We start from the raw sequence: 15,352 nt of genomic DNA on the forward strand, positions 1-15,352 counted from the left end.
AACACACAGCCCAGACCTCTATAAATGCACAGCCCAGGCCCCTATAAACGCACAGCCCAGACCCCCATAAGCACACAGCCCAGACCCCTAAAAACACACAGTCCAGATCCCTGTAAACACACAGTCTAGACCCCTATAAATGCACAGCCCAGGCCCCTATAAATACACAGTCCAGACCCTTGTAAACACACAGCCCAGAACCCTGTAAACACACAGCCCAGACCCCTATAAACACACAGTCCAGACCCCTATAAAGACACAGTCCAGATCCCTATAAACACACAGAGTAGACCCCTATAAACACTCAGTCCAGAGCCCTATAAACACACTGTCCAGACCCCAATAAACACACAGTCCAGACCCCTATAAACACACAGCCCAGACCCCTATAAACACACAGTCCAGATCCCTGTAAACACACAGTCTAGACCCCTATAAATGTACAGCCCAGACCCCTATAAACACACATGCCAGACTCCTATAAACACACAGCCCAGACCCCTTTAAGCACAAATCTCAGATCCCAACAAACACATATCCCAGACTCCTTTAAACACACAGCGCAAGCCCCTTTCAACACACAGCCTCGACCCCTATAAATACACAACCCAGACCCCGATAAACACACCGCCCAGAACCCTATAAACACACATCCCAGACCCCTATATATACACAGCTCAGACCCCTATAAACATACAGCCTCGGCCCCTATAAACACACTGTCCAGACCCCTATACATACACAGCCCAGACCACTGTAAACACACAGTCCACACGCCTATAAATACACAGCCTGGACCCCTATAAACACACATCCCAGACACCTATAACCACACAGCCTATACCCCTGTAAACAAACAGCCCAGACACCTATAAATGCACAGCCCAGACCCCTGTAAACACACAGCCTAGACCCGTATAAATACACAGCCCAGAACCTTATAAACACACAGCCCAGACCACTATAAACACACAGTCCAGAACCCTATAAATACAAAGCCTATACCCCTGTAAACAAACAGCCTAGACCCTTATAAATACACAGCCCAGACCCCTGTAAACACACAGCCTAGATACCTATTAATACACAGCCCCAACCCCTATAAACACACATCCCAGACCCCGATAAACACACAGTTCAGACCCCTATAAATACACAGCCTATACCCCTGTAAACAAACAGCCGAGACCCCTATAAATACACAGCCCAGACCCCTGTAAACACACAGCCTAGACCACGATAAATACACAGCCCAGACCCCTATAAACACACAGTCCAGACCCCTATAAACACACCGTCCAGACCCCTGTAAATAAACAGCCCAGACCCCTATAAACACACAGTCTGGACCCCTATAAATACATAGACCAGACCCCTATAAATACACATCCCAGACCCCTTTAAATACACAGACCAGACCCCTATAAACATGCAGCCAAGACACCTGTGAATACACAGACCAGACCCCTGTAAATACACAGTCCAGACCCCTAAAAACACACAGTCCAGACCCCAATAAACACAAAGTCCAGACCCCTATAAACACACAGTCCAGACCCCTATAAACACACAGCCCAGACCTCTATAAATGCCCAGCCCAGACCCCGATAAACACACAGTCCAGACCCCTATAAATGCACAGCCCAGACCCCTATAAACACACAGCCCAGACCCCAATAAACACACAGTCCAGGTCCCTGTAAAAACACAGCCCAGAACCCTGTAAACACACAGCCCAGACCCCTATATACACACAGTCCAGACCCCTATAAACACACAGTCCAGACCCCGATGAACACGCAGCCCAGACCCCTATAAACACACAGTCCAGATCCCTGTAAACACACAGCCCAGACCCGTATAAATACACAGCCCAGACCCCTATAAATACACAGCCCAGACCCCTATAAACGCACAGTCCAGACCCCTATAAATACACAGCCTATATCCCTGTAAACACACATCCCAGACACCTATAAATACACAGCTCAGACCCCTATAAACATACAGCCTAGGCCCCTTAAACACACAGTCCAAAACCCTATAAATACACAGCCTAGACCCCTGTAAACACACAGCCCAGACCACTATAAACATACAGCCTGCACCCCTACAAACATACAGCCCAGAACCCTGTAAACACACAGCCCAGACCCCTGTAAACACACAGTCCAGACCCCTATAAACACACAGCCCAGACCAGTATAAACACACAGTCCAGATCCCTGTAAACACACAGCCCAGACCCCTGTAAACACACAGCCCAGACCCCTGTAAACACACAGTCCAGACCCCTATAAACACACAGTCCAGACCCCTATAAACACACAGTCCAGACCCCTATAAACACACAGACCCGACCCCTATAAACGCACAGCCCAGATCCCTGTAAACACACAGCCCGGACCCCTATAAACACACAGTCCAGACCCCTATAAATACACAGCCGATACCCCTGTAAGCACACAGCCTAGACCCCTATAAATACAGAGCCCAGACCCCAATAAACACACAGTGTAGACCCCTATAAACAGACAGTCCGGAGCCCTATAAACACACAGTCCAGACCCCTATTAATATTAAGCCCAGACCCCTATAAACACACAGTCTGGACCCCTATAAATACACAGACCAGACCTCTACAAACACACATCCCAGACTTCTATAAATGCACAGACCAGACCCAATAAACATGCAGCCCAGACCCCTGTAAACACACAGCCCAGACCCCTATAAACACACAGTCCAGACCCCTATAAACACACAGTCCAGACCCCTATAAACAGACAATCCAGACCCCTATAAATGCACAGTCCAGACCCCTATAAACACACAGTCCAGACCCATATAAACACACAGTCCAGACCCCTATAAACACACATCCAGACCCCTATAAACGCACAGCCCAGACCCCTATAAACACACAGTCCAGACCACTATAAACACACAGCCCAGACCTCTATAAACACACAGTCCAGACCCCTATAAACACAAAGTCCATACCCCTATAAACGCACAGCCCAGACCCCTATAAACACACAGTCCAGACCACTATAAACACACAGCCCAGACCCATATAAACACACAGTCCAGACCCCGATAAACACACAGTCCAGACCTCTATAAACACTCAGTCCAGGCCCCTATAAACACACAGTCCAGACCCCTTCAAACACACATCTCAGACCCAACAAACACACATCCCAGACCCCTTTAAACACAGAGTCTAGACCCCTTTAAACAAACAGTTCAGACCCATATAAACACACATCCCAGACCCCTATGAATATACAGCCTAAACCCCTATAAACACACAGTCCAGACCCCTTTAAACACACATCTTAGACCCAACAAACAAACATCCCAGACACCTTTAAACACAGAGCCCAGACCCCTTTAAACAAACAGTTCAGAACCATATAAACAGACATCCCAGACCCCTATGAATATACAGCCTAAACCCCTATAAACACACAGCCCAGACCCCGATAAACACACAGTTGTGACCCATGTAAACACAAAGCGCAGACCCAAAAAAATACACAGTTTTGACCCCTGTCAACACACAGCCCAGACCCCTTTAAACACACATCTCAGACCCAACAAACACACATCCCAGACCCCTTTAAACACAGAGCCAAGACCCCTTTAAACAAACTGTTCAGACCCATAGAAACACACATCCCAGACCCTTTAAACACACAGCTCAGATGCCTATAAACACACATCCCAGACCACTTTAATCACACAGCTCAGCCCCCAAAATACATAAATCCCAGACCCTTATGAACACGCAGCCCAGACCCCAACAAACACACAGTCCAGATCAATATATACACACAGCCTAGACCCCAATAAACATACATCCCAGACCCTTGTAAACGTACAGCCCAGACCCTTATAAACATACATCCCAGACCCTTATAAACGTACAGCCCAGACCCTTATAAAGACACAGCCCAGATCCCTATAAACACACAGCCCAGAACCCTATAAATATACAGCCCAGACCCTTATAAACATAGAGCCCAGACCCTTATAAACATACAGCCCAGACCCTTATAAACACACAGCCCTGACCCCTATAAACATACAGCCCAGACCCTTATAAACATAGAGCCCAGATCCTTATAAACACACAGCCCAGACCCCTATAAACATACACCCCAGACCCTGATAAACGTACAGCCCAGACCCCTATAAACATACAGCCCAGACCCCGATAAACACACATCCCAGACCCTAAGAAACATACAGCCCAGACCCTTATAAACATACAGCCCCGACCCTTATAAACATACAGCCCAGACCCCTATAAACATACAGCCCAGACCCCGATAAACATACATCCCAGACCCTAAGAAACATACCACCCAGACCCTGATAAACATACACCCCAGACCCTTATAAACACACAGCCCAGACCCTTATAAACACACAGCCCAGACCCTTAGAAACATGCAGGTCAGACCCTTAGAAACACACAGCCCAGATCCTTATAAACACACAGCCCAGACCTCTATGAACATACAGCCCAGACCCTTATAACATACACCCCAGACCCTTATAATCATACAGCCCAGACCCTTATAAACACACAGCCCAGACCCTTATAAACACACAGCCCAGACCCTTATAAACACACTGCCCAGACCCTTATAAACACACTGCCCAGACCCTTATAAACATACAGCCCAGACCCTTATGAACACACAGCCCGGATCCTTATTAACGTACAGCCCAGACCCCTATAAACACACAGCCCAGATCCTTATAAATGTACAGCCCAGACCCCTATAAACATACAGCCCAGACCCTTATATTCATACAGCCCAGACCCTTATAAACACACAGCCCGGATCCTTATAAACGTACAGCCCAGACCCCTATAAACATACAGCCCAGACCCTTATATTCATACAGCCCAGACCCTTATAAACATACAGCCCAGACCCTTATAAACACACAGCCCAGATCCTTATAAACACACAGCCCAGATCCTTATAAACACACAGCCCAGACCCCTATGAACATCCAGCCCAGACGCTTATAAACATATAGTCCAGACCACTAGAAACACACAGCCCAGACCCCTATAAATATACAGCTCAGACCCCTATAAACACACAGCCCTGACCCCTATAAATATACAGCTCAGACCCCTATAAACATACAGCCCAGACCCCTATAAACATACAGCCCAGACCCCTATAAACATATAGTCCAGACCACTAGAAACACACAGCCCAGACCCCTATAAATACACAGACCAGACCCCTTTAAACACAGCCCAGATCCCGATAACTACACAGCCTCGACCCCTTTAAACACAAAGCCCAGACCCCTATAAACAATCAGCCCAGAACACTATAAATACACAGCCCAGCCCCCGAAAAACATACAGCCCAGACCCTTATAAATGTACAGCTCATACCCCTGTAAACATACGGCCCATACCCCGATAAACACACAGCCCAGAACCCGATAAACACAAAGCCAACACGACTATAATCACACAGCTCAGACCCTGATAAACACACAGCCCAGCCCCCTATAAACACAAAGCCCACACGACTATAAACACACAGCTCAGACCCTGATAAACACACAGCCCAGCCCCCTATAAACACAAAGCCCACACGACTATAAACACACAGCTCAGACCCTGATAAACACACAGCCCAGAACCCTATAAACACAAAGCCAACACGACTATAATCACACAGCTCAGACCCTGATAAACACACAGCCCAGCCCCCTATAAACACAAAGCCCACACGACTATAAACACACAGCCCAGCCCCCTATAAATACACAGCCCAGACCCCTATAAACAGAAAGTTCCGACCCTGATAGAAACACAGGCCATAACCCTATAAATACACAGCCCAGACCCCTTTCAACACACAGCCCTGACCTCTATAATCACACAGACCAGAACCCTAACAATACACAGCCCAGAACCTTATAAATACACATTGCAGACCCCTATAAACACAAATCCCAGATACCTATAAAGACATAGCCCAGACCCCTATATACACACAGCCCAGACCCCTAAAAACATACAGCCCAGACCCCTATAAACACACATCCCAGACCCCGATAAAGACCTAGCCCAGACCCCTATAAACTTAAAGCCCAGACCCCTAAAAACACACAGTTTTGACCCCTGTAAGCACACAGCCCAGACCCCTATAAACACACAGCCCAGACCCCTATGAATATACAGCCTAGACCCCTATAAACACACAGCCCAGAGCCCGATAAACACACAGTTGTGACCCATGTAAACAGAAAGCGCAGACCCAAACAAATACACAGCTTTGACCCCTGTAAACACACAGTCCAGACCCGTACAAATACACAGCCCAGACCCTGCAAACACACGGTCCAGACCCCTATAAATGTACAGCTGAGACCCCTGCAAACACACAGTCCAGACCCCTATAAATACACAGCTGAGACCCCTATAAACACACATCCCAGACCCCTATAAATACACAGCCTGGAGCCCTGTAAATACACAGCCTAGACCCCTATAAACACACAGTCCAGACCCCTAAAAATACACAGCCCAGAACCCTATAAACACACAGTCCAGACCCCTATAAATACACAGCCCAGACCCCTGCAAACACACAGTCCAGACCCCTATAAATACACAGCTGAGACCCCTATAAACACACATCCAAGACCCCTATAAATACACAGCCTGGAGCCCTGTAAATACACAGCCTAGACCCCTGTAAACACACAGTCCAGACCCCTATAAATACACAGCCCAGAACCCTATAAACACACAGTCCAGACCCCTATAAATACACAGCCCAGACCCCTGCAAACACACAGTCCAGACCCCTATAAATACACAGCTGAGACCCCTATAAACACACATCCAAGACCCCTATAAATACACAGCCTGGAGCCCTGTAAATACACAGCCTAGACCCCTGTAAACACACAGTCATACCCCTATAAATACACAGCCCAGAAACCTATAAACACACAGTCCAGCCCCCTGTAAACACACAGCCTAGACCCCTATAATTACACAGCCGAGACCCCTATAAACACACAGCCCAGACCCCGATAAACACTCAGGTCCAGACCCCTATAAATGCACAACCCAGACCCCTGTAAGCACACAGCCTAGACCCCTATAATTACACAGCCGAGACCCCTATAAACACACAGTCCAGACCCCTGTAAACACACAGCCCAGCCCCCTATAAACACACAGTCCAGACCCCTGTAAACACACAGCCCAGCCCCCTATGAACACACAGTCCAGACCCCTATAAATACAAAGACCAGATCCTTATAAACACACAGTCCAGACCCCTGTAAATGCACTGCCCAGACCCCTGTAAACATACAGCCCAGACCCCTATAAACATACAGCCCAGACCCCTATAAACATATAGTCCAGACCACTAGAAACACACAGCCCAGACCCCTATAAATACACAGACCAGACCCCTTTAAACACAGCCCAGATCCCGATAACTACACAGCCTCGACCCCTTTAAACACAAAGCCCAGACCCCTATAAACAATCAGCCCAGAACACTATAAATACACAGCCCAGCCCCCGAAAAACATACAGCCCAGACCCTTATAAACATATAGTCCAGACCACTAGAAACACACAGCCCAGACCCCTATAAATACACAGTCCAGACCCCTTTAAACACAGCCCAGATCCCGATAACTACACAGCCTAGACCCCTTTAAACACAAAGCCCAGACCCCTATAAACAATCAGCCCAGAACCCTATAAATACACAGCCCAGCCCCCGAAAAACATACAGCCCAGACCCTTATAAATGTACAGCTCATACCCCTGTAAACATACGGCCCATACCCCGATAAACACACAGCCCAGAACCCGATAAACACAAAGCCAACACGACTATAATCACACAGCTCAGACCCTGATAAACACACAGCCCAGCCCCCTATAAACACAAAGCCCACACGACTATAAACACACAGCTCAGACCCTGATAAACACACAGCCCAGCCCCCTATAAACACAAAGCCCACACGACTATAAACACACAGCTCAGACCCTGATAAACACACAGCCCAGAACCCTATAAACACAAAGCCAACACGACTATAATCACACAGCTCAGACCCTGATAAACACACAGCCCAGCCCCCTATAAACACAAAGCCCACACGACTATAAACACACAGCCCAGCCCCCTATAAATACACAGCCCAGACCCCTATAAACAGAAAGTTCCGACCCTGATAGAAACACAGGCCATAACCCTATAAATACACAGCCCAGACCCCTTTCAACACACAGCCCTGACCTCTATAATCACACAGACCAGAACCCTAACAATACACAGCCCAGAACCTTATAAATACACATTGCAGACCCCTATAAACACAAATCCCAGATACCTATAAAGACATAGCCCAGACCCCTATATACACACAGCCCAGACCCCTAAAAACATACAGCCCAGACCCCTATAAACACACATCCCAGACCCCGATAAAGACCTAGCCCAGACCCCTATAAACTTAAAGCCCAGACCCCTAAAAACACACAGTTTTGACCCCTGTAAGCACACAGCCCAGACCCCTATAAACACACAGCCCAGACCCCTATGAATATACAGCCTAGACCCCTATAAACACACAGCCCAGAGCCCGATAAACACACAGTTGTGACCCATGTAAACAGAAAGCGCAGACCCAAACAAATACACAGCTTTGACCCCTGTAAACACACAGTCCAGACCCGTACAAATACACAGCCCAGACCCTGCAAACACACGGTCCAGACCCCTATAAATGTACAGCTGAGACCCCTGCAAACACACAGTCCAGACCCCTATAAATACACAGCTGAGACCCCTATAAACACACATCCCAGACCCCTATAAATACACAGCCTGGAGCCCTGTAAATACACAGCCTAGACCCCTATAAACACACAGTCCAGACCCCTAAAAATACACAGCCCAGAACCCTATAAACACACAGTCCAGACCCCTATAAATACACAGCCCAGACCCCTGCAAACACACAGTCCAGACCCCTATAAATACACAGCTGAGACCCCTATAAACACACATCCAAGACCCCTATAAATACACAGCCTGGAGCCCTGTAAATACACAGCCTAGACCCCTGTAAACACACAGTCCAGACCCCTATAAATACACAGCCCAGAACCCTATAAACACACAGTCCAGACCCCTATAAATACACAGCCCAGACCCCTGCAAACACACAGTCCAGACCCCTATAAATACACAGCTGAGACCCCTATAAACACACATCCAAGACCCCTATAAATACACAGCCTGGAGCCCTGTAAATACACAGCCTAGACCCCTGTAAACACACAGTCATACCCCTATAAATACACAGCCCAGAAACCTATAAACACACAGTCCAGCCCCCTGTAAACACACAGCCTAGACCCCTATAATTACACAGCCGAGACCCCTATAAACACACAGCCCAGACCCCGATAAACACTCAGGTCCAGACCCCTATAAATGCACAACCCAGACCCCTGTAAGCACACAGCCTAGACCCCTATAATTACACAGCCGAGACCCCTATAAACACACAGTCCAGACCCCTGTAAACACACAGCCCAGCCCCCTATAAACACACAGTCCAGACCCCTGTAAACACACAGCCCAGCCCCCTATGAACACACAGTCCAGACCCCTATAAATACAAAGACCAGATCCTTATAAACACACAGTCCAGACCCCTGTAAATGCACTGCCCAGACCCCTGTAAACCCACAGCCCAGAGCCCTATAAATACAAAGACCAGACCTCTATAAACACACAGCCTAGACCCCTATTAACACACAGTCCAGACCCCTATAAACACACAGCCCAGACCCCTATAAACACACAGTCCAGACCCCTATAAACACACAGCCCAGCCCCTATAAACACACAGTCCAGACCCCTATAAACACAAAGAGCAGATCCCTATAAACACACAGTCCAGATCCCTATAAACACACAGTCCAGACCCCTATAAACACACAGTCCAGACCCCTATGAACACACAGTCCAGAACCCTATAAACAGACAGTCCAGACCCCTATAAATGCACAGCCCAGACCCCTATAAACACACAGCCCAGACCGCTATAAACACACAGTCCAGACCCCTAAGAACACACAGTCTAGACCCCTATAAACACACAGTCCAGACTCCTATAAATGCACAGCCCAGACCCCTATAAACACACAGCCCAGACCTCTATAAACACACAGCCCAGACCCGGATAAACACAAAGACCCGATCCCCGTAAATGCACAGCCCAGAGCCCGATAAATACAAAGACCAGACCCCTATAAACACACAGCCCAGACCCCTATAAACACACAGTCCAGACCCCTATAAACACACAGCCCAGACCCCTATAAACACACAGTCCCGACCCCTATAAACACACAGCCCAGACCCCTATAAACACACAGTCCAGACCCGTATAAACACAAAGACCAGATCCCTATAAACACACAGTCCAGATCCCTATAAACACACAGTCCAAACCCCGAAAATGCACAGTCCTGACCACTATAAACACACAGCCCAGACCCCTATAAACATACAGCCCAGACCCCTGTAAACACACAGCCCAGACCCCTATAAACACACATCCCAGACCCCGATACAGACCTAGCCCAGACCCCTATAAACATAAAGCCCAGACCCCAAAAAACACACAGTTTTGACCCCTGTAAACACACAGCCCAGACCACTATCAACACACATCCCAGACCCCTATATACACACAGCCCAGACCCCTAAAAACATACAGCCCAGACCCCAAGAATCACACATCCCAGACCCCGATAAAGACCTTGCCCAGACCCCTGTAAACATAAAGCCCAGAACCCAAAAAACACACAGTTTTGACCCCTGTAAACACACAGCCCAGACCACTATAAACACACATCACAGACCCCTATAAGCACACAGCCCAGAACCCTATAAACCCTTATAAACATACAGCCCAGACCCTTATAAACACACAGCCCAGACCCTTATAAACATACAGCCCAGACCGTTATAAACACACAGCCCAGATCCTTATAAACACACAGCCCAGATCCTTATAAACACACAGCCCAGACCCCTATGAACATACAGCCCAGACCCTTATAAACGTACAGCCCAGACCCCTATAAACATACAGCCCAGACCCTTATAAACATACAGCCCAGACCCCTATAAACATACAGCCCCGACCCCGATAAACATACATCCCAGACCCTATGAAACATACAGCCCAGACCCTTATAAACATACAGCCCAGACCCTTATAAACATACAGCCCAGACCCTTATAAACATACAGCCCAGACCCTTATAAACATGCAGGTCAGACCCTTATAAACACACAGCCCAGATCCTTATAAACACACAGCCCAGACTCCTATGTACATACAGTCCAGACCCCTATAAATGCACAACCCAGACCCCTGTAAACACACAGCCTAGACCCCTATAATTACACAGCCGAGACCCCTATAAACACACAGTCCAGACCCCTGTAAACACACATGCCCGCCCCCTATAAACACACAGTCCAGACCCCTGTAAACACACAGCCCAGCCCCCTATAAACACACAGTCCAGACCCCTATAAATACAAAGACCAGACCCCTATAAACACACAGTCCGGACCCCGATAAACGTCCAGTCCAGATCCTTATAAACACACAGACCAGAGCCTTATAAACATACAGCCCAGAACCTTATAAACACACAGTCCAGACCCCTATAAACATACAGCCCAGACCCCTATAAACACACAGTCCAGACCCCTATAAACATACAGCCCAGACCCTTATAAACGTACAGCCCAGACCCCTATAAACACACAGTCCAGACCCCTATAAACACACAGCCCGGACCCCTATAATTACACAGCCCGGACCCCTATAAACACACAGCCCAGAACAAAATAAACACACAGCCCAGACCCTGATAAATACACAGCCCAAACCCCTGTAAACATACAGCCCAGACCCCTATAAACACACAGCTCAGACCCCTATAAACAGGCAGTTCAGACCCCTTTAAACACACAGCTCATACCCCGATAAACACATAAATATGAAGCTTTGCCCTTATAAATATGCAACTCAGACCCCTTTAAACACACAGCTCAGACCCCTATAAACACACAGCCCAGATCCCTATAAACATACAGCCCAGACCCTATAAACACACAGTCCAGACCCCTATAAATACACAGCCCAGACCCCTGCAAACACACAGTCCAGACCCCGATAAATACGCAGCTGAGACCCCTATAAACACACATCCCAGACCCCTATAAATACACAGCCCAGGCCCCTATAAACACACAGCCTAGACCCCTATAAACATACAGTCCAGACCCCTATAAATACACAGCCTGGAGCCCTGTAAACACACAGCCTAGACCCCTATAAACACACAGTCCAGACCCCTATAAATACACAGCCCAGAACTCTATAAACACACAGTCCAGCCCCCTGTAAACACACAGCCTAGACCCCTATAATTACACAGCCCAGACCCTTATAAACACACAGCCCAGACCCCTATAAACATACAGCCCAGACCCCGATAAACACACAGCTCAGGCCCCCATAAACACACAGCTCAGACCCCTATAATCACACATCCCAGACCCCTCTAAACGCACAGCCGAACCTTTAAACACACAGCCCAGAGCCATTTAAACATGCAGTTCAGACCCCTACAAATACACATCCCAGACCCCTTTAAACACACAGCCCAGACCCCTTTAATCACACAGCCCAGACCCTTTTAAACACGCAGTTCTGACCCGTATAAACACACATCGCAGACGCCTTTAAACACACAGCCCACACCCCTTTAAACACGCAGCTCAGACTACTTTAAACCCACAGCCCCGACACCTTTAAACAGACAGCCCAGACCCCTTTAAACACACAGCTCAGACCCCTATAAACACACAGTCCGGACCACGATCAACACACAGCCCAGACCCCTTTAAACTTACATCTCAGACACAAACAAACACACATTCAAGACCCCTTTAAACACACAGCCCAGACCCCTTTAACACACAGTTCAGACCCGTATAAACACAGATCCCAGACCCCTACAAACACACAGCTCAGACCCCTATAAACACACAGCCCAGGCCCCTTTAAACACACAGCTCAGACACCAAAATACATAAAGCCCAGACCCTTATAAACGTACTGCCCAGACCCCTAGAAACATACAGCCTAGACCCCTTTAAACACAAAGCCCAGACCCTTATAAACACACAGCCCAGACCCCTATAAACATATAGCCCAGACCCTTATAAACGTACAGCCCAGACCCCTATAAACATACAGTCCAGACCCCTATAAACACAAAGCCCAGACCCCGATAAACACACAGTCCAGACCCCGAAAAACATACAGCCCAGATCCCGAAAAACATACAGCCCAGACCCATATACACACACAGTCCACACCCCTTTAAACACACAACCCAGATCCCGATAACTACACAGCCTAGACCCCTTTCAACTCAAAGCCCAGACCCTAATAAACACAGAGCCCAGAACCCTATAAACACACAGCTCAGACTCCTATAAACACACAGACCAGAGCCTTATAAATATACAGCCCAGACCCTTATAAACACACAGTCAGACCCCGATAAACACACATCCCAAACCCCTATAAACACAGCCCAGAACCCTATAAATATACAGCCCAGACACCGATAAAAACACTTCCCAAACCCCTAAAAATACACAGCTCAGACCCCTATGAACACACAGCCCAGACCCATATAAACAGACAGGCAAGAACCCTATAAATACACAGCCCATACCCCTATAAAATCACGGCCCAGAACCTTATAAACACACTGCCCAGTCCCCTATAAACACACATCCCAGATACCTAAAAATACACAGCCCAGACCCCTATAAACACATAGCCCAGATCCCAATAACGACACAGCCTAGACCCCGAAAATCAAACAGCCCAGACCCTAATAAACACACAGTCCAGACCCCTATAAACACCCAGCCCAGACCCCTATAGACACACAGCTCAGACCCCTATATACACAGAGCCCAGACCCCTATAAACATACGGCCCAGACCCCTATAAACATACTGCCCAGACCCCTATAAACGCACAGCCCAGACCCCTATAAACAAACAGCCCAGACTCCTATAAACAAACAGCCCAGACCCCTATAAACATACAGCCCAAACCCCTATAAACAAACAGCCTAGACTCGTGTAAACACACAGTCCAGACCTCAATATACACACAGCCCAGACTCCTATAAACACACAGCCCAGACCCCTATAAACACACAGCCCAGACCCCTATAAACACACAGTCCAGACTCCAATATACACACAGCCCAGACCCTTATAAACACACATCCCAGACCTCTATAAATACACAGCCCAGACCCCTAAAAGCGCACAGCCCAGACCCATATAAATACACAGCACAGTCCTCTATAAACACACAGTCCAGACCCCTATAAACACACAGCCCTGACCCTGATAACCACACAGCGCAGAGCCTGATACGCAAACAGCACGGAGACCTGTATGCACACAGCACAGAGACCTGTACACACACAGCACAGAGACCTGTACACACACAGTCCGGGACCTGCATGCACATAGCCAGAGCCCAAAACAATTCTACACTCCTACCCTGTCACCCTCCCACTAATGCTTTTATAGCCCCTCGTCATTCTCTTTACTCCATGCACACAAACATTATGCTTCATTTACCAGTACATACATGGGGGGTTATTGGTTTTGCTGGCTTCTTCTGATGGTCTTCCAGCTGGAGTGATGATGTGACCCAGAGTGACACTCATGTAACCTTGCGTATGAAGCTTCTTGGTATCCACATGAAATACGTGCTCATTCCTAACTGGCTTTGCGAATCTGCATAAAAATACAGGAAATGATGTAAGACCATGGATTGGTGAATCAAATTTCACAACGTCATGAGCATTTCACAAGCAATATGATGAATATGTTGTAACACAATCAGCATACTTCCGCACGGCAAAGAAGCACACACATCCCCATCAATAATATATATCAACATTAACCGAGATACTATAAATACTGACAGAGGTGACATTCCACAGAATGTAAATACCATGACAAAGTGACATTTCACAGATTCGAAACAAACTGTGTTATGAGCGCTTCCATTTTTATTTGTTAATTTCTGATGATTTGTGATTTAAAACTGAAAATGAGTCCATGGATGTTCTTTTTTCAAGGGTCACTGAGAGGTCAGGACTGTGAACTGATACTGGAAG

General features: G+C 47.5%; 1 protein-coding gene across 4 annotated transcripts in view; it reads right to left on the bottom strand.

Moving 5' to 3' along the window:
* Window positions 1-15,352, bottom strand: part of LOC137357584 (G-protein coupled receptor 35-like) — a 201,040-nt gene that overhangs the window by 89,179 nt on the left and 96,509 nt on the right. For all 4 annotated transcript variants that reach the window (XR_010971191.1, XM_068024025.1, XM_068024026.1 and 1 more), the window contains exon 2: window positions 14,818-14,966. Coding sequence is in view for 3 of the 4 variants with exons in the window: in XM_068024025.1 (XP_067880126.1) it covers window positions 14,818-14,819 (2 nt within the window). In the remaining variant the exon portion in view is untranslated. The remainder of the gene's footprint in view (window positions 1-14,817; window positions 14,967-15,352) is intronic.

This window comes from Heterodontus francisci, chromosome 48 (assembly GCF_036365525.1).
Source record: "Heterodontus francisci isolate sHetFra1 chromosome 48, sHetFra1.hap1, whole genome shotgun sequence".
Taxonomy (NCBI): Eukaryota; Metazoa; Chordata; class Chondrichthyes; order Heterodontiformes; family Heterodontidae; genus Heterodontus; species Heterodontus francisci.